Source organism: Stegostoma tigrinum, chromosome 23 (assembly GCF_030684315.1).
Source record: "Stegostoma tigrinum isolate sSteTig4 chromosome 23, sSteTig4.hap1, whole genome shotgun sequence".
Taxonomy (NCBI): Eukaryota; Metazoa; Chordata; class Chondrichthyes; order Orectolobiformes; family Stegostomatidae; genus Stegostoma; species Stegostoma tigrinum.
This window is the reverse complement of record NC_081376.1, coordinates 13802708-13830668: the sequence shown is the minus strand read 5'-3', so window position 1 is coordinate 13830668 and position 27961 is coordinate 13802708. Positions and strand designations below refer to the sequence as shown.

The 27961-nt window shown below is 40.1% G+C and overlaps 1 protein-coding gene across 1 annotated transcript in view; it reads right to left on the bottom strand.

Annotated features, from left to right (window-relative positions):
- card11 (caspase recruitment domain family, member 11) overlaps nucleotides 1-27961 on the bottom strand; it is a 370578-nt gene that overhangs the window by 298759 nt on the left and 43858 nt on the right. The window contains exon 2 of the mRNA XM_048552326.2: nucleotides 16982-17148. Coding sequence (XP_048408283.2) covers nucleotides 16982-17148 — 167 coding nt within the window. The remainder of the gene's footprint in view (nucleotides 1-16981; nucleotides 17149-27961) is intronic.

Here is a 27961-nt window from a genome sequence, read left to right as displayed (position 1 = left end):
GCTGAATGGCCTATTCCTGCTTCTAGTTTCTATGTTTTTATTTTTTTATTTGCAATGGTTCTTTTTCTCCAAATGGTACATCCCCAATCTTCTGCTTCTGCCGAAACAACAGAAAAAGGGATTGTGCTGATGCCAAAGAACCAGAAAATAAAACAGCCGTCCATCTTGTTTGAATTTGGAGTTCACTTGGGAGGGTCCCAACCCGAAACGTCGACTTTCCTTCTCCTCTGAAGCTGCCTGACCTGCTGTATTCCTCCAGCTCCACACTGTGTTGACTCTGACTCCAGCATCTGCAGTTCTTGGTACCTTCAATTAGATAATTAAACTTTTTCTATTCCTTTTTTGCAAAATCCATAAATATGAAAAGTGACAACCTTCTTTGGAGACGGCAACATATAAATTTGTCATAAATAAGACTGTCATCTGCTGATGTCTGGGCAAAATCATCAAAACACAACAGCATTGTACTCTAGGTAGAAGCACATTTTCCATGTAAATTTTCCTAGTCTGCTGAGGATGATGTGGCACCAGTAAATGGAATACATAAAATCTCCACTAATTTCTTGCTTAATGAATCACTTCTTATAACTTGTACGTAGCAAAATCTGTGGAGATTAATTTAACCCAATCAATGCCTAACCATCATTTCATTGAACCCAGTTACAAATAATGGTCATTGCATCATTTATGCCCATCCAAGCCACATCAAACTCTGAAACAATGGGCTTCCCAAACTTTGTTACTGGTACAGTGAGCCTACATTCTGACAACCAGCACTGATGTCCTTGGAACCCAACTGTCCAGGCTAGAATTCGAGGAACTATTATTTTACTTGTCCTCTGGAAGCTATTTCATTGTTTCCACAGAAAAGTATGCATTCTTAAACTTTACTGGACTGCTGTTGAAGTTTCATTTCGATAAAACATTTAGTCAACGAAAGCCCAAACCATCAGGTCAGCTGTCTGTCCTTTCCATGAGGATAACCACAACAGGAATCAAAATGGTGTAAATGCAGCAATAAGATGAAAAGTAATGCATAGAGTTCAGAGCAGGTGTTTGTTAATTAGTAAACAAAAACACTTAAAATAGTGTTTCCAAGGATTCTTAAGACGATGGAATTATGTCCTTCAGATCACTTATCTGACTTGACGTATATCACCACTGTCAAGTTAATATGAAAAGTGGAAATGATTTTTACCAACAATAAAGTGATAGTTTTACAGCAGCTTACTTTTCACAAGACCATAAGAAATAGGAACAGGAGTAGGCCTTTCGGCCTCTCTAGTCTGCACCATCATTTAATAGGATCATGGCTGATCCAACACTCCCCACGTCCATTTGTCTGCCCTTTCCATATAATCCTTGATTCCCCTCCTGATCAAGAATCTATCCATCTGAGTCTTAAATATACACAAGGACTCTACCCCCGCAGCTCTCTTTGGCAAGGAGTTCTCAGGACTCAAAACTATCTGACAGAAGAAATTCCTCCTCATGTCACACTTAAATTGTCACCCATTTATTCTGAGACATCTCATAGGTTCATAGTTCCTTAAAAGTGGAGTCACAGGCGATAGGATAGTGCAGAAGGCATTTGGTATGCTTGTCCTATTGGTCAATGCATTGAGTATAGGAGTTGGGAGGTCACATTGCAACTATACAGGACATTGGTTAGGCCATTTTTTGAGTATTGTGTGCAATTCTGGTCTCCCTCCCATAGAAAGGGTGTTGTGAATCTAGAAAGGGTTGAGAAAATATTACAAGGATGTTGTGAGGGTTGGAGGGTTTGTTGTATAGGGAGAGGCTGAATAGGCTGGGGCTATTTTCCCTGAAGCATTAGAGGCTGAGGTTTATGAAATCATGAGGGGCATGGATAGGGGAAATAGGCAAGGTCCTTTCCCTCCACTGGGGGCATCCAAAAGCTAGGGGGCACAGATTTAAGGTGAGAGGTCACAGATATAAAAGGGACCTAAGGGGCAACTTTTTCACACAGAGGGTGGTGCGTGTATGGAATGAGCTGCCAGAGGAAGTGGTGGAGGGTGGTACAATTACAACATTTAATAGGCATCTGGATGGGCATACGAACAGAAAAGTTTTAGAGGGATATGGGCCAAATGCTGGCAAATACGACTAGATTTACGCAGAATAGCTGGTTGGTATGATCATGTTGAATTGGAGGGTCTGTTTCCGTGCTGTATATCTCTATGACTCCATGACTTTGGTTCTATGAGGGGAAAACATCCTCTCAGCATTTACCTTGTCAAGCCATTTAAGAATCCTGTGCGTTTTAATAAGATCTGCTCCCATTCTTCGAAACTCCTGTGATTTCAAACACTACGACCATATTCCCTAACCAACACCTCTGCCTCCAATGTTCACTTATTCAGTTTATATTGAAAAGGCATTTTATTCTTTTAGGTGATCAATTTCAAAGAAGAAAGATTTGGATTTTTGGAGCATCTTTCACAATCTCAAGACCTCCTAGACAGCTTTACAGTTACATATTGTTGGAGACACACTCATGTGAATATAGCACCAACAATAATTGAGACAACAGCACCTCCTCTGTGTGTACAAGGTCCCACAGAGTAAGTGTGACTGCATAGTCTGTAACACATATACTCATATATTCAATAGCAGGTTACAATATCAGATATAAAACAAGGAAATCATTCAGTTCTTGCTTAAGACAGTAACTTCTCTAACAGTAAATGTCAATACCTGCTGAATTGGAAACAGACATATGAACAGAATCTCAACTGAATTTTTTTGGATGCAAATTTTTTCCACAAGGGGGAAATACAGCCTGTGAACTGTGCAGTCTTAACTGGGGATGAAAGGGTTACTCTTGCATGTACTGGACTTGAATTTTTTTTTTGTACATCTATTATAATAGTTATGTTACATTTTCCATGCTCAGAATTCTTTTTTGGTCCACTTACCTAGTTTCACATCGCCTTTCCCTATAGTTTGAACATTTTTATTCCCCCTCTCTTATTCTTCACAGAATCCCTTCGAGTCCACACCAATCCTCTGAAGAGCATCCCACCCAGACCCATCACCCCCACCACATTCCTGCAACCCTGCATTTTTCATGGCTAATCCACCTAACCTGCACAAATCCTTGGACACTATGGGCAATTTGGTACAGTCAATCCAACTAACCTACACATGTTTGAACTGTGGGAGGAAACTGGGGCTCCTACAGGAAACCCACACAGACACAGTGAGAATGTGTAAACTCCACCCAGACAATTGCCTGAGGCTGGAATCGAACCCAGGTCCCTGGTGCTGTGCTAACAGCTGAGCTACTGTGCCATCCAATGTAAACACATACGGACAATGACCTACAGAAATACAAAGTGAGAATGTAATGTTCTGCAAAATTGTGATTGACTATATTATTAGCATGCAACCCAGCTAAAGATTCATTATGTTACTAAGGAAATGTTGAACTGCCAGTTCTGCCATCTTAAGCATATAAGTAGGAGGAGCAGGTGTACGTCCTACTGTCCTCAAGCCAGCTCTGTAACTCCATAATAGCTGATTTCTACCATTATCCTGCCCAACATCCATAAGCCATAACAGGCTAGATTTTCATAATCTGATTCAGACCTGAATGGAGGCCACTGTCCAGAAAAAAAATGGCTCCAACATCATGCTTACAGATGTTCTGTTTCTGACCATATCAGAAATCTAAATGAGGTTGCACTGCTGAGTTTCTCATCAGGAATCAAATATTGGGAATTTCTCAGACATCTGTTTAGTCATGCTGATCAAAACGAAACTGAAAATTAACATAGTTCCACAAAATGAGCATTGCAAAAGTTCTTTGGTGTTGCAGAAATTTAGTCTGTTTCAAAACTCCCAAGAAGGGAATTGAAACCTCTTTATGAAAGGTAGATAAACATATATATGCAAACATTTTTGTTTAAACAAAGCAATAAGTTGAAAAGTGAAAACTTATAATACCATCATATGAAGAGATAAAAATATTTCTCTGGAGCATTCATTTAATCAATGCAAACTTCAGCATTAAAACCTTATATTAAAACAATTACTTTCCTACAATGTTTGTGTGCTGCTGTTGTTTTTTTTTGTAGGAAGAGGTAAAAGTTGTTTCAGCACAGAGAAAGTTAATTTAAAAATAGAGGGCTCCAGAACATAAATTAGCAACAAGGGAATCGAAATAGCGCTAGGGTACACATAAGGATCAGGATTGGAAACCTAAAAAATTGCTGCAATTTTTTTCATTAAGTGTCCAGGGTAGTATTCATAAAGAACAGAGACAGATAATACATTATATGATGCTGACTTTGGCTGCAATCCTGCAGACTGTATCCCTCCTCCCACTAATAACAGAAATCATTCAGTTCAAGCTGCTACGTTTAATTTAAATACACATTTAAAAATAACAAATGAAGGTTTTATGTTGTAATACCTAAGTGTGCTTAAAGTTCTGTATGTTACATATTATTATAAACATTTCACCACAGCTTTAATTTTAGTTGTGGTGAAGATAAGGCACAGAAACTGACTGAAGAGTATTTATTCAGTGCAAATGCCGACTTTGGCTGCAAACCTGGAGACTGTTATCCCTCCTCCCAATAATAAGAGAAATCATTTGGTTCAAGCTATTATGTCAAATTTAAATACACTTTTAAAACTATCAAGTGAAGATTTTATGTTGTAATTACTGAGTGTGCTTAAAGTTCTGCATGTTACATACTATTATCAGAACATTGCACCACAGTTTTAATTTCAGTTGTGTTGAAAACAAGGCACAGAAACATTCTGAAGAGTAAGTATTTATTCAATGCAGTTGTAAAGCAATACCCAGCTGTTTTAAAATGAACTATTGTGCAAAACGGGGTGATACCAATAACCATGAGCAACAACTTTCAATTCAGTTGTTTTGTCTTCAAGGGACACTATTACTGCATTTTATTATAGAATATCAATAAGATATTGTTTGGCAATAACAGAGATTTGATAAAAAAAAGGACCGGGAGGAATAATTGCTAGCCTATTTATTAAAATAAAAGCAAAATGTACATCATAATAGGATTTTCATTCTTTATCTTACTTTTGTGCTGCATAAAGTGTTTTTCATTTGGAATAATTCAAGCTTTAAAGGTAAAAAAAAATCAAAGGAAGTTTTTAGTTCAGTCACCAGAGAATGTGCTGCATCACTGAGGAATGTTGGAAAATGATTTGTTCGAAATATTGCTAACACGCTAACAACTAGTCCATTCATGGAAAATCAGAACTCAGGTCACATTAACCTTTAAAGAACAGTAGTGACATTTATTTACTAACTTTTAGGGAAAAATGTATTGAAGGTTGGCCAACCATACTTGAACTGTGCAGCAGGACACCAAAACATGGAGGTGTGACCCCTGAAAGCTGTCTTAAATGATGATGAAGCTTGCCAGAGTGAGGTTTCATTGCTTAAAATGTTCTTCACTCCCTCTTGAAGTTGCTATTTGCTGCTGAGATGAAGGCTCGGTCAGGCCTATAGTTCTCCAGTGACCTATTCACATAGACACTACTTAAAGTAAAATGACAAGCTACTCAAACAGACAGCATCACAGCTGAGCCTTGCATTGAACTCACAACATACCATAATTGTTCAGAGACACACCAGAAGGACTCACTGGATAACAATTAAGAACAATAATCCTGGTTCCTTTTTGTGATACCGAGTTTTGAGATTCTGAGACTGGTTGTGGATATCAGACTACCTAATGTGGAAGTTATGTGCAGGTGAATAAAATAAAAAGAAATTAATTGAATTCACTTACAAATGAATGGTAGCTTGAACCATTGAATACTGATGTCTGCATTTTTACAGCCAGATCCACTTGAATTTTCCATGATATGTTGTTTCTCTATACCAATTCTGAAATATTGGAGAATAGAACTAGAATATTATACTTAATATAAAATCTTCTCAAAGTTTCTAAGCCTCATGTCATCAATCTCTAATAAATATAGCCTTCTACTCAGTAGCCACATTGAAGACAACTAAACTTCTAATTGGACATAGCGAGAACTACAGATGCTGGAGTCAGAGATAACACAGTGTGGAGCTGGAAGAACACAACAGACCAGGCAGCGTCAGAGGAGCAGGAAAGCTGATGTTTCAGGCTCCCGAATTGGATAAGCACAAACATTTCCGATGATTATGGGGGCTGGAGGAAATTTTAGAAATAGGGAAGCGTGAAACCGTGGAAGGATTTGAAAACAAAGATGAATAACATGGAATTTACAGATCTAGGAATTGGGACAACGTCTTGTCCCAGGATATTGGTGAGACCTCTTCTGGTTGCTCTGCTGTAGGAAGGATATTATTAAATTTGCTAGGGTTCAGAAAAAAATTACCAGGATTTTGCTGGGACTGGAAGGTTTGAATTATGAGGAGAGGCTGGATAAGCTGGGACAATTTTCTTACAGAGGTTTATAAAAGCATGAGAGGCATAGATGGGTGAATAGCAAAAGGTCTTTTCCCGATGGTGGGGAAAGGCGTATTTTTAAGGTGAGAGGAGAAAAATTTAAATGAGGGTGAACTTTTTCACAGAGAGTGGTTCCTGTGTGAAATAACGGCCAGAGAAGGGTGGGAAATGCAAATACAGCAATGACGTTTAAGAGACATTTGGACAGGTACATGATTAGGAAAGGTTTAGAGGGATATGTGCCAAACGTAGTTAAGTGGGACTAGTTTAGTTTGGGAAACTTGGTTGGCATGGAAAAGTGGAACCGAAGGTTGTATTTCTGTGCTGAATGACCTGGAGTCTATGACTGTATGACAACCTCACATTCTGTATTGCAGCCCACAACCCAGTCACATTTGTAACATTCAATAATTGTTTCAATTCCAATGTGATTCTGGAGTTTTTTTCCAGTACTAATCTGTCCCCAAATTAAATTCACATATTAATCACTTTGTATGAAGACAAAATCAATTCAAAATGATCTTCTTCTGGCCATAATATTCAGTCTGTGGTCTGACTTGTGCACCCAGCCATTTCAGCATTTATTCCTCTGATTTGCATTATAGTTTGGTTTTGTGGCTTAACATTTTTTTGGTGTTATTAAATTCTTTTAAGGTCTTTTAAGATTTATAGATCTCTTTCAACTTCATCTTTAGATATTTCAACAGCATTCATAGAGTCATAGAACCACTACAGTGTGGAAGCAATCCATTTGGCCCATCAAGTCAACCCCAACTCAAAAGATGCAGGAACAGCATCTCATGTTTCGCTTGGGAACCCTGCAGCCCAAGGATAACAATGTGGACTTCACAAACTTCAAAGTCTCCCCTCCCCTGACCACATCCCAAAACTAGCCCTGCTGGTCCCCACCTCCCTAACCATTCCTCCCACCTCAAGCCCCATCCCCATCTCCGACCCACTAACCTCATCCCACTTCCTTGACCTGCCCATCCTCCCTGGGCTGACCTATCCCCTCCCTAACTCCCTACCAATATTCACCTTCACTGGCTCTAAACCCGCCTCTTTGACCTGTCTGTCTCCTCTCGCCCTATCTTCTCCTTTATCCATCTTCTACCCACCTCCCCCTGTCTCTCTATTTATTACAGAATCCCTATCCCCTCCCCCATTTCTGCAGGAGGGTCTCGACCCAAAACGTCAAACTTCCCTACTCCTTTGATGCTGCTTGGCCTGCTGTGTTCATCCAGCTCTACACCATGTAATCTACTCTCAATCATCAGTAAAGTGATGGAAGGTGTCAGTAACAGTGCTATCAAGCAGCACCTGCTCAGCAATAACCTGCTCAGTGACACCCAGTTTGGGTTCCACCAGGGCCACTCAGCTCCTGTCCTCATTATAGCCTTGGTTCAAACATGGACAAAAGAGTTGAATTCCAGAGGGGAGGTGAGAGTGACAGTCCTTGACATCAAGGCTGCATTTGGCCGAGTGTGGCATTAAGGAGCCCTAGCAAAACTGGGATCAATGGGTTCAGAGATAGTAGGAACTACAGATGCTGGAGAATCTGGAGATGTTGGAGTGGCTTTCTGAAGAAGGGTCTAGGCCCAAAACATCATCGTTCCTGCTCCTCTGATGCTGCTCGGCCTGCTGTGTTCATTCAGCTCCACACCTTGTTATCTTGGAATCAATGGGTATCAGGGGGCAAACTCTCTGGTGGTTGGAATCATACCTGACACGTTGGAAGATGGTCATGGTTGCTGGAGGTCAATTATCTCAGCTCAGCACATTTCTGCAGGAATACTTCAGGGTAGTGTCCTAGGCCCAACCATCTTCAGCTCATTTATCACTGACCTTCCCTCCATCATAAGGTCAGAAGTGGGGATGTTTGCCAATGATTACACAATGTTCTGCACCATTCATGATTCCTCGGATACCGAAAGAGTCCATGTTCAAATGCAACAAGATCTGGACAATTTCCAGGCTTGGGCTGACAAGAGGCAAGTGACATTCATGCCACACAAATGCCAGGCTTTGACCATCACCAATAAGAATCTAACCACTACTCCTTGACATTCCATGGTGTTACCATCACTGAATCCCCCCTCTATCAACATACTGGGGGTTATCATTGACCAGAAACTAAACTGGACTCAACACACAAACACGGTGGCTACAAGTGCAGGTCAGAAGCTAGGAATACTGTGGTGTGTAACTCACCTCCTGATTCCTCAAAGCCTACCCACCATCTACAAGGCAGATGTCAGGAATGTGATGGAATACTCCTCATTTGCCTGGGATGCATGCAGCCCATCAACACTCAAGAAGCTTGACACATTCCAGGACAAAGCAACTGGCCTGATTGGCACTACATCCACAAGCATTCACTCCCTTCACTGCTGACACTCAGCAGCAGCAGTGTGTACTATCTACAAGGTGGACTGCAGAAATTCACAAAAGATCCTCAAACAACAACTTACAAACCCATGACCACTTCCATCTAGAAGGACAAGAGCAGCAACATATGTGAATACCACCACCTCCAAGTTCTTCTCCAAGCCACTCACCATCCTAACTTGGAAATATTTCACCGTTCCTTCACTGTTGCTGGGTCAAAATCCTGGAATTCCCTCGGTAGCAGCATTGTGGGTCAACCCACAGCAGGAGGACTGCACCAGTTCAAGAAGGCAGCTCACCACCACATTCTCAAGAGCAACTAGGGATGGGCAAGAAATGCTGGCACAAATGAATAGAAAAAAAAATTAACCCACATTGTGCCATTATTGACATGCAGTACAGAATATTTCTACTTATCAAAAATGGCATAACACATTAAAAACATAAGTGTTCTTTCAATCTTTGCTATTGAGTTTTGTGCTGATTTAAATCAACTAACAGCTCTCACTGCTGAAATATTCTGCCATTAAAAGTTCAACAAATGTCTGCAACTGCTTCCCTTCATTGGTGGGCAAGCACTTTGCTTTAAAACATAAATGGGGCATTATTTTATTTTGTTACTTTCAGGCAATGGAGTTCAAAGCTTTTGTTATGACAACTTTAGCCATTATGAATGTTTGGCTGTGTTTCAAAATCTATAAATGGCAACAGCTGACTGGGTGATCCACTGAACCAAGAATGATTTAAAGTTTTAAGATGCAGCAATAACAAAATATGTTTCTGATGTGGTTTTCAATTTTAAAATCAAATAAAAAGGTACTTAAAGGACTATAATTGTTTTTGTAGAGAGTAGATTTTCCCCCCAGTGCCAGTGATAATGTCTTTGAATTCAGGGTATTTATTAGCCGGTGAGAGGTTTACTTTTTAAAATGATTTCTACTGCCATTCATTGCACGTAATGGCTGTACATCATTACATTGAGTGAGACACTCCAGAAGATACCTGGTTGCGGGAGTAGAGGAGAGTGGCATCAATAGAACATGTGAAACCTAGGGTAGCATGGAAAACATGGGTGGTTATAGGGGCCACAGGATGGAACGAGAGTGGATTTGTAAGGGACTATCAAGGGGACATGAATGATACGATGAGCATGCAGTCGCATGGATGATTTGAGGGAACGTGCGATGAGATTTTTAGGAGGGCTTCAAATAATGTTATAAATTACTTTGCTGCGTTGGAGAACCAAGGAGGACCTTTAGCTTTCCCATGGACCCAAAATCCCTGTCTTCACCATTGCAACTCAGAAAATACAGTGTGAACCTGACTCATGTATAAAAATGGAAACATTGTAGGAGAAGCAGTACAAGCCAGATTAGTCTGTCAGAAGGCAAAGAAAAGAGTGCAGGTAGGCTTTCCCAAGCCCATAAGAAAATTGGGGCCTGTATCTGCACTAAATTTCATTCACTATTGTTGATGCATTCACACACGTCCATTAAAGCAGAAATAAAAATCAGGTGATATACAAAACAAGTTGCAAAAGTATTTGTATTAGACTGTCAAAGTTAAGATCGAGCTCATTGTCTATTTATTTATCTTTGCAAATCAACACTTCTCTTTTCTTCCATTTATAATTAAAATTGTAACGTGATATGAAGTCTGTGCTATGCAGAAGACTTACCAAACAGCTTAGCACCTTCAATGAAATATTATCCTAATTTTAAAAACCTAGTAATTGTTTGGGTAAAACCCATTACATATCAGCTATACAAACAAGTGTAGCACACCTACCTCTCCAAAATTAATCACAAACCGAGTTTCTCTGTTGAGCCGGATACATTACCACAGGATTTAGTGGAAAGGCCACGAGTTATTATCCCAAATCTGACCATCCTAATTCTCTTTTGTCACACATTATATTTCTGCTCTAGTATGATGTCTTGAGATATCCATCAGCCCTTATTTATTGTCTGAAAACTTGCTTTATAATAAGAATTCAACAGTAAGTTGAACTGGATCTTGGAGAATAGATATTGTAGACAGGAACGTCTGATCTTCGGAGATTATTTATATATCCCCAGCGGGATAAGAAGTCACCACAATTGGACAGCTGCTATCATTTTAGACAAATTATTTCAAAGCTCTGAAATGAATATATTGAAAAAAGTTCTGTTATAATTTTAATGTGAGGTCAGCCTTTAAAGCTGAATGTTAATTTATGCTGCAATAACTGAGTATGAGGTTAAGGGAAGTGTATAAATGAGAAAAAGGAAATCCTTTTCTTAGATCTCCCATAAATGGTGGTGTTACTGGTATTTATTCCTCATTCGCAATTTATCTTCACTGAATTTATTCTGAAGAGCGGGAGCATTATCCTTGGTGTCAAAATTAATATTTATCTCTCAGCCAACATAATTAAAACAGATTATTGGGTCATTCTCACAATATTGTGTGAAGTTTTGCTGTACCCAAATTGGTTGCTATTTTCCTTCATTATTACAGTAACTATCCTTCAAAAATATTTCAGTGATCGTAAAAGTTTTTGAGATGACCTGACATTTTGACAGGCTCAATACAAATACAAGTGCTTTCTTCCAATCCATGCTATTGTTTTTAAAAGTTATGGTTGAAAAAGGAGTGGGATTGCAATAGTTCCTATCATTAAACACTTTTACTTGTGTGCAGTACCATGGCAATGTGCCTATTGAAAGCACGAGGAGATCACTTTGTAACAGGCCAAGATGTAAATCAGACTCTGGGGTGGACAGCAGCATTCACAGGATGGCTGGCAAGATGTGGCTACTGTTTTTAGTAAAGTTAATGCAGAGCTAGGAGGAGCAATGAATAACTTACCTTTCAGGACACAGCCTTCACGACTCAACTGAAGGGTCTGTTTTTGCTGCTAAGCTTTGAAACATCCTGATTTTGTACAGACTCTGTAAAGGGAAGCAATCATTTGACTTTCTGTTTCGAAATGATTGTTGGATTGAACAGTCCAATTTAGTTCAATAGACATCTCCTCAGTGTTGATACTGGGGCCTGCTTAATGGCAGTGCCATTGAAGGTGCAGGAGAAATTATTTAGCTTTATTTTGCTTCAGATAATTATAATTTGACAATTGTGCCACCCTCCGCCTGTCAGCTCAAATTTGAATTCATTATCTTTTACTGGTTTTAAGGCAACATGGTTCAATAGTTTGTGTGCACTGTACTGGAGTCATAGAGTTGTGCAGTACAGAGACAAGCCCTTTGACCTAAATTAGTCCATGCTGACCAAAATATCCATCCATGCTAATCCCATTTCCCTATATCTGGTCCATATCCTTCCAAATCTTTCTTATCTGTGTATTTGACTAAATGTCTCTTAAATGTTGTTAATGTAACCATCTCAACCACTTTCGCTGGCAGCTCATTCCGTATGCATACCATTCGGCGTAATAAAGTTGCCTGCAGGTTCCCATTTATTCTTTCTCCTCTTACCTTAAACTGATGCCCTCTAATCCTTGATTCCCCAACCCTGGAAAAAAGACCGAGTGCATTCAACCTATCCATGTCTCTCATGATTTTATACACTTTGATAAGATCCTGTCCCTGCCTCCTTTGCTCTTTCTAACCTCTCCCTATACATAGTGCCTTGACAACATCCTTGTAAATCTCCTCTGCACCATTTCCAGTTTAGTACCATCCTTCCTCTCACAAGGTGACCAAATCTGAACATAACACTCCAACTGTGACCTCACCAACATTCTGTACAACTGCAACATAATTTCCCAACAGCTCACTCAGTGGCCTGACTGATGAAGGCCAGTGTGCCAAAAGCCTTCCTCACTGCCCTGTCTATCTGTCACTCCACTTTCAGAGAACCATGCTCCTGAACTCCAAGGTCCCTCTGTTCCATGACACTCCTGAAGGATCCACCATTCACTCTGAAATTCCTTCAGAGATAGTAGGAACTGCAGATGCAGTTTCTGAAAAAGGGTCTAGGCCCGAAAAGTCAGCTTTCCTGCTCTACTGATGCTGCTTGGCCTGCTGTATTCAGCCAGCTCTACACCTTGTTACCATGAAGTTCCAACCTAAATTTGACTTTCCAAAATGCAACACCATACACTTATCTATATTAAACTCCATCTGCCATTTCTTGGCCCACTTCCCCAGCTGATCGAGATCCAGCTACAATTCCTGATAACCTTCCTCACTGTCTACAGTACCGCCTATTTTAGTGTCATCTGCAAACTTAGTAATCAGGCCTTGTACATTCTTATCCAAATCATCGATATAGATAAAAAACAGCAATGGGCCCAGTGCCGATCCTTGAGACACACCGCTAGTGACAGGCCTCCAGTCCAACAAGCATCCTTCCACTATTACCCTCTGCTTCCTATCATCAAGCCAACTGCATGTCCAATTTGCTATCTCTCCCTGGAATCCATGCGATCTAGCCTTCCTGAGCAACCTACCAAGTGGAGCCTTATCAAAGGCTTTACTGAAATCCATATAGATTACACCTACTGCCCTGCCCTTGCCAACCTTCTGGGTCACTTCATCGAAGAACTCTAACAAATTTGTCAGGCATGATCTCCCATGCACAAAGCCATACTGACTACTCGTAATTAAACCTTGTCTTTCAAAATACAGATACACATTATCCCTCAGAATCTTCTCAAGTAACTTACCCAGCGCAGACGTTAAGCTCACTCGTCTATACTTCTCAGGTTTCTCTCTACAGACCTTCATGAAAAAGGGCACAACATTCACTACCCTCCAGTCCTCTGGGGCCTCGCCTGTGGCTAACTATAATGCAAACATATCAGCCAGGGCCACCACAATTTCCTCCCCAGCCTCTTACAGTGTTACTGGATATATCAGATCAGGATCAAGGGATTTATCCACCTTCATACATTCTAATACGAGCAACATCTCCTCTGCTGTGATATGGGCAGTCCCCAAGATATCGCCACTAACTTCCCCAAGTTCCCAAGTCTTCAGGTCTTCCTCCACAGTAAACACAGAGGAAAAATATTCATTGAGGACCTCGCCCATTCCCTGTGGATCCACACACACATGTCCACTTTGATCCTTCAGGAGCCCTATTCTCTCTTGAGTTATTCTTTTTCTTTTAAAATACTTTAAAAATCCCTTTGGATTCATCCTAAATTTCTCAGCCAAATCTATCTCAGACCACCATTTCACCCTCCTGATTTCCTCCTTCAGTAAACTCCTGTACCTGCTTTATACCTCCAGGAATTCTCTTGATCTCAGCTGCCTGTATCTGAGCCATGCCTCCTTTGTCCTAGTCAAAGCCTCAATTTCTCTTGTCATCCAGGGTTCCCTACTTCTGCCAATCTTGCCCTTCACCCTCACAGGAGCATATAGACCTTGAACTCTAGCTGTCACACTTTTAAAGGTCTCCCACTTTACAAAAGGTCCCTCTGCTTGCAAACAAACTGCTTCAATCAAGCTCTGCAAGCTCCTGTCTAATTCCATCAAAACTCACCTTCCCCCACTTTAGAACTTGAAATTGTGGACCAGTTTTGTCCCTCTCCATAACTATTTTAAAATTAATAGAACCATGGTCACTGGTCCCAAAGTTCTGCCCCACTGTCACCCCGTCACCTGTCCTATTTCCCAAGATTAGGTCGAGTTTTGCCCATACCCGAGTAGGGCCCTCTGTATAATGCTTCAAGAAACTTTCCTGAACACAGTTAACAAATTCGACACCATCTAACTCCTTAACAACAAGGCAGTCCCAGTCTATGTTGTTCCTGAAATTCTCGCCAGTGTCTCTGCATATTTGTTTCTCTAATTCCTGTTGACTATTTGGGGGTTGATTGTACAACTCCACCACCCACTTCTTATTTCTTAGCTCCTCCAACAAAGCGTCACGGATGGTTACTCATTTATTTAACCTCTGACTACTGCTGTGATGCTCCCCTCAGTCAGATATCCAACCCCGCCCCCCCATCCTCTTTCCTCCACCTCTGTCCCACCTAAAGCACCAGTTCCCTGACACATTAAGCTGCCAGTTCCGTCCCTCCCTGAGCCATGTTTCTGTAACGGCTATAAGATCCCAGCCCCATGTACCAATCCACACCCTGAATTCATTGGCCTTACCTGTAGCCCTCTTGCATTCTCATGCCCTTTATTGTTAGTAAATGTATATCATTACAAAGAGAAATGATTGTGAGGGTGATACAATTAAACTATGAATACATTGAAAATTCTCCACATAGTGTACCTCAATCAAGTCACTACCCCAAAATTCTTCAGAGGTTGATGCCCCTTGCAAGATTGTCCATTCAAAAATTTCTTCATTAATTGGACGCTAATCTTGGAGTTATTTCTTCATTCAAGCAGTTGTTATTCCTTTTTTCCTGAGCTTCAAATTATTTGTAGTTTTTCCCTCTCGTACCTTCACTGATGGAATTGTTGTAAATGGATTAAGGCAGCGTCTAGTCCAACAATATATCAAGTGCTGTCTGTTGAAAGCACTCAAGTCATCAACATTTCACAAAGTGTTCAACTAAGTGTAGTTTGGTTGTTTTGCCAGTAGCTGCTATTATCATAATTAGTAGGTTCCATTTAATCAACACCATTATAGACATCCTAGAATGGAATCTCATTGTTAACCTTTTCTTTCCTGCATTATTACACTCCTGATAGTTGAACACAGATGTTTGATTCTATTTAGAGCAGTGCTCTAAAAGTTCTACCTTAAATTTCTCCACCTCTCAATTTCTCTTCCTCCTGCGATGCTCCTTAAAATCTATCTCCGACTAAGCACTTTGGTCAATATCTCTTTCGAATCAAATTTTATTTGATCATTCTCCTGTGGAGCACACTGTACCATTTTACTGTGTTAAAGTGCTATATAAATGCAAATTGTGTTTATCACTGAATACATCTGTGGTTTCAGAATCCTGCTGATTACAATTTAGTTGCTGTTTAGATGCTTACTCGTCCTTTGTATCATATCTTATCCATAAATCTTACAACTAATAGAAAGTAACAGAAAAATTATTGAAGAACAGTGTCAGCTGAAACATGGCACCTCCCTTCTGTTGCCATGAAAACTGATCCAAACACTAAGCAGCAGAAACATGCAGTTACGGTTCTGGAGGCTGACGTGCATTGAAGATGGCAGGTCTGCTGGAATAGCACCTCCCAAAGTAAAGAGCTGGGGCTGACCCATTGGTTATGATGAACTTTGATGTACCAGCATTGTATGTGCAGTGTCTGAAATCAAGATAGCTCAGTTTGGTTATGGTCTGGCCTCAAAGAGGTCTGATGAGCAGAAGAGTTGTTGTTGCAAAATCCAACCATATGTGGGAAAGAGCCTGACATTACGTGGCTAGAACAATTCTGAAACCTCACTCTAGCAATAGCATTGAAACATCTCAGGAATGAGCTGCTCAATGATGTAGCACATTGAATTCTGCAGATGGTGATGTCTTGCTCTTATCTGGCTTGTCCAATAGAAAACTTAAATAAAGGTGAGATGGGACATTGGTAGTGAGTTAACCTCAGTTGGTGAATAGATCAAAAATAGCATGAAAGAAAACCGGGACCTGTCCAACTTCACACTTGGATTATTATGGGCAGCATGGAGTAATCTCATAATATTAATGATATAAATTCCAATAAACTTAGAATTTCCTTGAATGTTTCATTGTAACTATAAGAGAAAAATGATTTTGTGCCTTTAATTTCTAAGCAAACTCGCATGCAACTTATTTTTAAGTTCAATATAAACTGAAACTCCACAAACTCAAAATGTATCAATCAATTGTACCACTTTCAAGGTACATTTACTGAAATGTCTTCCAGTCATTTGCAAAGCTCTTTTTAAGTCACTCTTTTCAAGTCCCCATTCCATGCAATAGATCAATTCATATACTCCCCATTACAAAAATGCAATATACAAAAATTGGAATAGATTTATTCAGGGTGCAAGATGATTCAGTGGCACCTAATTACATACTGCCTATTGACTGTGCTTGGATTTATGCTCCATACAATCCTTCTCTAATCCCTAGCCATCTGACCTGTTGCCATATCCTTCCTTATCTTACACACTGGGAGGAGATTTCACAGGCTCTTATACTTCCATCACAAAGGTTAGAGGCATAAAATTCCATATCTACTTACTTCTGTTCTTGTTCCCGTTGGAGGTTAAAGTCAAAGTGCTGGAATTACACATCATTCTGGTAAATCTAGATTGCACTGTCCCCGATGCCATTCCAGCTTTCCTAGGATGTGATGCCCAAACCATGCACACAGTCCTCCAGGTGGTGTTGAACCAGTGTTTTCTGTACCTAAAACACAAATTCAACTCCCTATTAATTTATTCTGCTAGATATAAAAAGGAATGAATCCATCAATCACAGATTTGTTGTAACTGATCAGAACAATATAATCTCCTTTTCAAAATCTCTTTGGCCAAATGTTTCTTCCAGCTTTTTACTGTTCAGAAAGCACCCTGTTTTTCTTTTGGCCAAAGTGGATGACAATGCCTAAATTGAAATCTATTTACCAGCTTCATTGTTTCACAAATATATTATATTGTCATTTAGAGTCATGGAGTTAAAGAAGAATAGACTCATGCAGCATTGAAACAGACCCTTCAGTCAAACTGGCCAATGCCGAACATGTTCCCAAACTAACTAGTCCCATCTGCCTTGGCCCATATATCTCTCCAAACCTTTTCTATTCACATGCTTATCCAGATGTCTTTTAAACATTGTAACTGCAGCTACATCCAACACTTCCTCAGACAGTTCATACAACATATGAGCCATTCTCTGTGTAAATATCCTCATGTCCTTTTTGAATCCTTCTCCTCTCACCTTAAAAATATGCCCCCTAGTTTTGAACTGCTGTATTGATGTTATGATTTTATAAACCTCTAAGACTTTCATACACAATGTAAAGCATGTTATTAATGTATTCTTGAAAATTTTGATGAACTTATGGAATTATAGACATTTTCTTACAAATTGAGTAAGAAATACACAAGTTTTTGTTGGCTGCATTTATCTCCTTAATGAAAACCAAATCAACATTTCGGCTTCCCATAATTGTTATATGTATTTAAAACAGAATTGCTCATACTTTCCTGTGTGATGGAACACTCCAGTACAGACAGACACTCCCAGGAACCCTGCGTTCTAATCTGCGTAATATATACAAAAGAAAACAATGCCTTCATTGTATTAGCCTAATGATGACAGAAACAGTGTGTTAAAAAGTACACTAATACTGAAAGCAAAATATAGAATAGCAATTTGTCAAGACTTTACTGGAGCCAGCAACAGCCAGAAATCTGATGATCTTTCGCCCTTGCAGTCTCCAGTCTCCAGTTTGAAACTCTGTCAAGCCTTTGAACAAACAAACAAACTAACAAAGGAAAAGCTGAAAATCAAATGAATCTGAATGATAAAATTTCTCCATCTTGCTGCATTATAAAATGGGCAAAGAAGAAATAAAAACAGCAGTTATTTGAAAAGAATTCAATCTTGCCAGTTATACTAAATCATAACCTCATCACCAGCAGCATTTAAATCACGGGGTGTAAAATTTTTTACTGGATCTGAAATGTTACTAAACTCTCACAATGAAACACATTTTATTGTCAGCGTAAACGCTGGTAAAAATGCTAAAAGAATATTGTTTAGTCTCAATATTACTTTTTTGAAAAGTGGACTGAAAAGGGAAGATATTGCATGAAGCTAGGGAGACTATGCAAAGAGACAGCTGCATGTTCAATGGAACACCTTGTGAGTTATATACAATGGTGTGTTTTTCCTAGAATTCTGAGAGAAGATAGCAGCCGCATAGTCGGCAGTGTCTGAGCTCCTGAGCCCAGGGTTTGTCCAGTCATGGAGTCTGGAGTGTGGCAGCGGCTGGGGCCAGTGGGACTTTGACAGTCAGCGGCGATGCAGCTGGCAAGCCTGGATGGCGGTCAGCATTGAGGGTCTTAGCCTAGCAGCAGAGGTGGGGGAGGGTAGAAAACGTCCTCTTGTCAGGAATGAGAGCCCAGCGCGGGACAGAACAAGACCTTGTGGGGAAAGCCCAGCCCGGAGCTTCTGCAGACTCATGGTTAAGGAAGAACTGTAATGATGAACTTTTAATTTTACTTTTCTACTTTGCACCTAAAATTTTGTGCCCAGGTACCTTTGTACCTAAGGTGGTACTAGGAACGGTGACTTTGTACACTTTTCTCTGTACTCATGTACTTCTGTCCTTGAGCACTCGTGACAATAAAACCCAATTCGAATTCTAATTCTAAAAGCAGATAGCACAACGTTGATGGGTCCTAAGGGTCAACTGCTGGACACCACATTTTAATTGGCTCCTGACCAGATGACCATGCCATTATCTGGGGCCAATGCAGCAGAGAATACCCAGCCTACAAAACGAAGCATCATAAAATTCTGTGCACGTGTGTGTGTGTGTGGGTGCACGTGTTGGTGTCTCCACTTTTGTGCAAGTATCATAAATGTTTCAGGAACAACTAGCTGTTGACGCAGTGTTGTTTGCACACCTTTGCACTTTCATTCATTGATCCTTTTCTCACCTTTGTATTCCTCCTTCAATATCAGATTTGCACGGAACATTAAAGTGGAAGAGACATCCAGAACTTTGTTGAGCACTGGTGGTCAATTATGACCTCTCCCCATCCCTGCTGGTATTTCACCAGCACGTGGAGGGTACCATCTACCATGTGGGCAGATTGCTGGGTAAAGCTGTCAGCCTTATGCTTGGCTCAGAGATGCGAGTCTCCTTTAGAGCGCTGTGTCCCGAGCAGGCCGCCCCCAGAGACAGTGGTACCATGCTTTCAGTGAATGCCTCCGTGACCCTTACTGAATCCTGATCTACCAGCCCTGGCACCCAGATGCATTACTTACCTGTCGTCGATGGAGCACGGCCATTGACACAGCCTCACTCTGCAAATGTGGCCTCTGCAGTGGTTGCCACTAGGTCTGCTGTTGCTAAACTGCTGACCCTCTGATTTTCTGGAAATTGGCAGAACACATCTGGAAATTCTACCTCCGTAAGTCTGAACTGACCAACCTCTGGCTGGGATTAATAACACTGGCAGGAGACCCACTCGAAGCTTGTACTTTCCCCATGTAATTCGCAGTGAACCTTCATTCAGTAGTGATATTTTACCCAAACAATTAGCTCCTTCAGAAGGTGTTGGGAATTAACAATGTCATTTGGGATTGTAACTATTTGTAGAACTGGGCCTGGCACAACTTGCTGCTCAAGTCAATTGAATCATCTCGGTTTTGCTCAAAACCAGCAAGACATTTATTTTCTGATTCTACTCCATAAATTAACAGATATATTCAATTCAACTTCAAAAGATTGCCAAAGTAAAATTTAATACATAAAGTAATGGCTGCCCTCACACACAGGTAGAATGTGACAAGTGGGTATAATATTGCAATAAAAACCAAAAAATGCTGCAAGTACTCAGGAAATCAGTCAGTATTTGGGGAGAGAAAAGTGAGTCAACATTTCAGGTCCATGACCTTTCAGACTCAGTTATTTCAGATTTCCAATATCCATTGGCATTTTGTTTGGCACAGTAGTGGAGTCATCTTCGGCATCACAGAGGAGAAAACAAATATTGTGAATATGTGAAATGAGTTGAAGAACAAATCTGAGAATGTAGTAACTCTAGAGTTGATTCACAAGTCCAAATCTGGTTTATTTATCATTGTCAGACGCCAATCAGCAGAGGGTGCTGCCTGACTTGAGTACATTAGTATCACGATGAAAAAATGCAATGTTGCTGTTTCAATACAGCAATCAAGGAAATTATAATACATTTATGAGCATGCATTATGTAATGCAATTATTCCCTTTATTTTGCCTGATAATTTGGTCCATTTTTCAGGTAAATGCCAAATAATTTTCTGCATAAAAGTCTTGCTCACCTCTCAAAATGTTCTCCTATTTAAAACTAGAATCATCACACAAAATAACAGCATAACACCACAGAGACAACAACGTGTCGTGTGAAATCAAAAAGAACCCATGATTTCAGAAGTCTCAACAATAGATTTATGTTACACTGCAAAACCCCTAATGGTGGTGACGTATTTTTACACAAAAGGTTGTACATACTATAGGAAAACTTAGAGCCATTATTCTAGCACTACCTCGATTGCATCAATGCCCTAAAGCATTCCATATTCTCAAACAGCTATTCAATCCTTGAACCCATTTCCTGAAAATGTTACTTCAGCAAGATGTAAGATGTATTAAGATCTCATTTGAATCTCTTCCAAACCTCTCACTCTCCCCACTTAAACTAAGAGACCGGTCTTAATTTAATAATATTCCATTTATTTTATGTCTTCTTCTTTGGTTTGCATCTTACAAAGCTCCTATTCTACGCATTAGGTTTCCTTGTGTAATCGGACAAACAAGCTGACTCTTTTGTTTACACCCTTAATTATTTATAGGTACCTATTAATATTTATCCTGAAATGTGAAATGTCTAAGCTTATATCTACAGTTTCCCCAGGTGATAATTCTGGTAGCCCATCTTCAGTGATTTGCAACAACCAGTCGATTAATAGTATTCCATATAAACATTCAATAAATAGTTTATCAAGCAATGAAGAATCTGAAGCACAACATGCAGGCTTTAAACCTGAGAGTTTCACAAGCTGTAACCAAGGCAGCAATGTTGAAAGTAGGCTAACCAAAACAATTTAAACATGCAAGACTTTGAGTTAATTTGGAGTAAAAAATTGTTAGTGATACCAGGTTGGCACAAACTGGTTGTCGGGAACTATCCTTGCAATGTCCCTAAATAGACAATTTTGCCTCTCATTAGTACCTGATTAGGACCTACCAGTGGCTAGGCAGGACACCTGCGAAAAACTGCTTTTACCAATTCGATGGCACTCATTACAAGCACAGGTCAGGTGCACACCATTCTTTCCTGAAGGTGATCTCGCCCACATATTCCACCCAGAAAATGGGTCTTCATAGGGTCTGTCTGTCTAATTGTTCTTAGAATCTATGTTACTAATTACATTATTGAGCGGCATTAAACAAAGTATCGCACAGAAGCGAATCTTTTGTTTTATATAGCAGCTGCAGTTTATGCTTTTTGATGGAGCCATCCAGTCCAGTAACTACTTCTACTAAAATATTTCATTCTTTAATAAGAACCTATATTCATCCCTACATTTTCTAATGATAATCCAGTGTATGGTGATTAATGGTTAATCAAACGAGATATACTGATTTGCACTCTTTACCTTCTCAAGCCTTATCATGCTTCTGAAAAACTACACAATTAAGGTGGATTCTCCAGCATGTGCAGTTCCCATTATCTCTGATACAATAAAGGTGGCCCTTTCATCTTTCCTGCTCTAATGATGAAAAAAAATCAGATATTCTAATCTAATTATACAATGAAATGTACAATACAATACAATACAGGAAAAGGCTCTTTGACCCACCAAGCCTGCACCAATTCCTAATCTTTATTTAGACCTGCTATTTATTGCCCATTCCTGATTTCTACCCCTCTGTTTGTCCTCCGTTCAGGTGTCCATCAAGATATGCTTTTGCATTGTTAATGTGACTGCTTCCCTACCTCCACTGACAGTGTGTTACAGGCACCCTCTGTTTGAAAATCTTTCCCTGCACGTCTCCCATAAACTCTCCCCCTCTCACCTTGCACCGGTGCACTCTTGCAGTTGACCTTTTCACCCTGGAAAAAAATCCACCCCATGTATACGGTTCACAACTTTGTAGACCCCTATCAGGCTGCCTCTCAGCCTCCATCTTTCCATTGAAAACAATCCGAGTTTATCCAACCTCTTCCACTTACTATAACTCTTCAGGCCAGACAACATCCTCGTAAACCTTCTCTGCACTCTCTCCAAAGCATCCACATTCTTTTCATAGGCAACGAGAACTGCACACAATATTCCAAACGTGGCCTAACTAAAGTTCTCTTGAGCTGCAACATAGCTTGCCAACTTTCATATTCGATTCCCAAATAGAAATTTTTTAAAGTGCATCCAGGGAGCCTTTTGCGGTAGTGGTCCCACTAGAGATGGGGCAGTGCCTAACCTAATCCTAGGGAATGAAGCCATTCAGATAGTGGAAGCATTTTGGTGGCAGTGGCCATAACTCTAAGTTTCAAAATAATTAAGGAGAGGGATCGGGATGGTGCTGAAATTAAGTAACTAAACTGGGAGAAGGCCGAATTCAGTATCATTAGACAGGACTTGGCAGTCATAGTCTGGGAGCAGCAATGTGCAGGTAAGTCTGCATTTGGAAAATGGGCGTTTTTAAATGTACTGTCACGAAAATTCATGACCAGCATGTTCCTGTAAGAGTAAAGGGCTAGGGCAGAAGGTCCAGAGAACCCTGGATGTCAAGGGATGTCGATAGTTTATAAAGAAAAATAAGGAATCTTATGTCAATTACAGTGCATGAGAAACAGTGAGGCCCTTCAATAGTATTAAGTGTGCAGGAAGTTGCTTTAAAAGGAAATTAGGAGGGCAAAGAGGGGCTATGGAATATCGTTGGCAGATGAGATCAAGAAAAACAAGGCCTTACTTCAGTATATTAGGAGTAAAAGGATTACCAGGGAAATTAGAGGCCAAAGAGGCAACCAGTGAGTGGAACCAATGAAAGCGTGTGAGGTCTTAAATGAATATTTCTCACCTGTATTCACAGAGGAGAAAGAGATTGTAGCCAGGAACTTCAGTTGGGATGGTAAGGTTCTAGAATACATTCAAAATTAATCGGGAGGAGGTACAAAATGTTTTAGCAAGCATAAATCCCCAGGGCCTGACGAAATGTATCCCAGGCTGCCAAGGAAGGTGAGGGAGGATATTGCTGGCACCTTGGAAATATTTAATAACTCACTGGTCAAAGGTGAAGTGCCATATGACTGGAGGGGAGCTAATGTGGCTGCTTTGTTCAAGAAGGGCTGTTGAGTTAGGCTAGCTAATTAGCAAACAGTTAGTCTGACATCAATGGTAGGGAAAGTACTGGAAAAAATTCTGGAGGACAGGATTAATCAACGTTTGGAGAGGCAAAGGATTGATGAGATAGAGTCAGCACAGATTTGTTAGAGGGAGATGCTGTCTGACTAATTTAATTGAGTTTTTTGAAAAAGTGATGATTGATGAAGGTAGAAGGTAGTACAGTTGATGTGGATTTCATGGGCTTCAGGTAAGACCTTTGACAAGGTCCTACACGGAAGGCTGGTCCAGAAGCCTATGGGATCCAAGGCAAATTGGCAAACTGGATCCAAAATCGATTGACGGATAGGAAGCAAAGAGTGATGGTGGAGGGTTGTTTTTGTAATTGGAAGCCTGTGACCAGTGGCGTACCACAGGGTTTGCTGCAGGGACCTTTGGCATTTGTATTTACATTGATGATTTGGATATGAATGTCTAAAGTGTACTTAGTAATTTCACAGATGACAAAAATTATTGGTGTTGTTAATAGTGAGGAGGATAATCGCAGCCTAGAGTCTGATATTAATCGCCAAATTAGGCAGAACAATGGCAGATGGAATTTAATCCTGGCAAGTGTGAGGTGATATATTTTGGGAGGTCCAAAAAGGGAAGGACAAATACAATGAGTGGTTGGTCTCTAGGGAGTACTGAGGAACAACAGGACCTTGGCAATATAATCGAAAGAGAGCTGAAAGTGTCAGCACAGGCAGACAGGGTGGTGAAGGCAGCATATTGCTTGCTTGCCTTCACTAACCAGGGCATAAAATGTAGGAGCAGGGAAGTCTTGTCACTACTTTATAAAGAATGAATGTAATACTGTATACAATTCTAGTTGTCAACCTGCCAGAAGGATATGATTGCCCTGGAGAGTGTGCAGAAGAGACTCAAAGGATTTTACCTTCCTTGAAAAGTCTCAGTTATGAGGAGAGGTCAGCTAGATTGGGTGTGTTTTCCTAGGAACAGAGGAGGCTGCGGGGCAATCTGATTGAGGCATCAAAACTTATGAGAGATATGAACAGAGTATATCATGAGAATCTCTTGCCCATGGCAAACATATCTAAGACCACAAGACATGAGTTTATGATGAGTAGCAAGTGGTTTAAAGAAGATATGAGAAGCAAGATTTTCACCCAGAGGGTGGTAGATATATTGAGCACGCTGCCTAAGAGAATGATGAAGGCAGATACTCTTGTAACATTTATTAAGTGTCTGGACGGGTACTTTAAATACCAGGGCATTGCTGGTAAATGGGATTAGTGCAGTTGGGTGTTTGTTGCTTATGTAAATATATTGGGTCAATGGGCCTGTTTCTAGGCTGTATGATGCTCTCTCTATATTCTTGCTCAGTTGGCAACAATCAAATCCCATTCGTAAAATCAATAGATGCTGTTTACCTCAGTTAATGCCTCTCCCCAGAATCCTGATAATAAACTTCTAATTCAGTTCACGTTTACTTACCATAGATTCCTGAAACTCATATCAACAAAAGGCTTGTGGGAAGTCTTCCTTTCTGACACGTTCGTCTTCCGATTTAGGAGTTTTCTTTTCACTGACTCCCAAGCAACCCCTTCTTCTCACTGCATGAACCTGCTTCTGAACCCCTCTATCTCTGGATGTGAGTTTGCTTGCTGAGCTGGAAGGTTAGTTTTCAGACGTTTCGCAACCATTCTAGGTAACATCATCAGTGAACCTCCGACGAAGCGCTGGTGTTATGTCCCGCTTTCTATTTATCTGGTTAGGTTTCCTTGGGTTGGTGATGTCATTTCCTGTTCTTTTTCTCAGGGGATGGTAGATTGGCTCCAAATCAATGTGTTTGTTGATGGAGTTCCGGTTGGAATGCCATACTTCTAGGAATTCTCGTGCATGTCTCTGTTTGGCTTGTCCTAGGATGGATGTGTTGTCACAATCAAAGTGGTGTCCTTCCTTATCTGTATGTAAGGATACGAGTGATAGTGGGTCATGTCGTTTTGTGGCTAGTTGATGTTCATGTATCCTGGTGGCTAGCTTCTTGCCAGTTTGTCCAATGTAGTGTTTGTCACAGTTCTTGCAAGGTATTTTGTAGATGACGTTCGTTTTATTTGTTGTCTGTAGAGGGTCTTTTAAGTTCATTAGCTGCTGTTTTAGTGTGTTGGTGGGTTTGTGGGCTACCCTGATGCCAAGGGGTCCGAGTAGTCTGGCAGTCATTTCGGAAATGTCTTTGATGTAGGGAAGAGTGGTTATGGTTTCTGAGCCCTTTCTGTCTGTTTGTTTGGGTTTGTTGCTGAAAAATCGGCGGACTGTGTTCATAGGGTACCCATTCTTTTTGAATACGCTGTATCACCCAGGCAGAAAGCTAGCCATCAGGATACATGAACATCAAATAGCCACAAAACGACATGACCCACTATCACTCGTATCCTTACATACAGATGAGGAAGGACACCACTTTGATTGTGACAACACATCCATCCTAGGACAAGCCAAACAGAGACACGCACGAGAATTCATAGAAGCATGGCATTCCAACCGGAACTCCATTAACAAACATATTGATTTGGAGCCAATCTACCATCCTCTGAGAAAAAGAACAGGAAATGACATCACCAACCCAAGGAAACCTAACCAGATAAATAGAAAGCGGGACATAACACCAGCGCTTCGTCGGAGGCTCACTGATGATGTTACCTAGAATGGTGACGAAACATCTGAAAACTAACCTTCCAGCTCAGCGAGCAAACTCACATCCAGAACCTCAACCTGAGCTACAGATCTTCTCAAAACTCGCTACCCTCTATCTCTCGCTGGGGCTCATAAAACTCAAGTCAGCAAAAACCTGAGCAATTGGCTTTGGAATTCTTGCATTTTCCAAATGATTGCAAGCTACAAAGCTTCAGTTACAAGTTTCTGGGATATGGGGAAAGAGCATGGAGCGGGATTAACCGGAATCTCTTCAAAAGCTCTGATGTTGATCCGATGGGCTAAATCTCCTACATCCATGTTTTGTTATTTTATGATTCATATCTCTGTAATATTTTGGGACACACATCGTACATTTCTCTCTTATTTTCATAGGTGAAGCTAGTGTCAAACAGCAGGTAGTTGAGAGGAATTACGGAAGGACAAATGGACCACACTGTAGATGAGAGGAATTACAGAAGGACAAATGGGCCACACTGGTTCAATCATCCATTGAGTATTTGTGTAATTTCAGTCTCTGTTTTCCAAGGTTGAAAAGTCTTTCAACGGTGTTTCATGTGCATGAATGTCTGTTTACTTTGTCACTTCTTTCAAATCAATAATGATATATGAATGATCAGCTTTAATCAGACAGAAAACTTTAAAATTTACAAACAAAATCAATATTTTATAAAATCCATTTATGATTCATTTGCCTCAAGAGAAGATTGGGCTTACGAATGATCTCTGAAGAACCATCCAAATTTAAACTGAGATTCCTTAGATTTTTAAAAATTTTATCAGTTCAGAATGAGATCATGCCTTTAGTTCTCATTTTATCCCACATAAGAAATTTTATGTTTAGATGGAACCACTAAGAAATCTGAAATGAAATTTCTAAAACAATGAATCTAAACTTGGATTCCAAATGAATTGATTACACATACCCTTGATCAAGCTGATAATCTTCATGTAAAAGGCTAAATGTCATTAATATAGAATTCTAGTGTCAAACTGTATTTGAAAGTTGTTAATAAAGAATTATTTCAAATCAGATGCTGCTTTCAAATCATTATGTTTGCCATGAATTTGCAACAAGAGATGAATTCTCTGACTTACTGAAACTATTAAGTGGATAGGATTTTCTTAAGCAGCAAGATGACCTTACCCCATGACTGTTGTACTCAAGGTTAATTGTACATATTATTTAATATCTGCTCCATTGACCTTTACATATTGGTGCTTTGTCGCAAGTTCTTTGAGTGACAATTCTGACAAAGAACATGCATAAAACTATTCAGAGACGTTCAGAATAAGCTTGCTTCAATTAATTACATATCAGCCTCCTCTTCAAAGATGTACAGTTACATTATTTCCATAACATATTCTCTGTGTCTTTTCCAATAATAGCCTAATCGTGTTAACATGCACCGAAACAGAAAAATATGAATTTTTAAGTCACAAA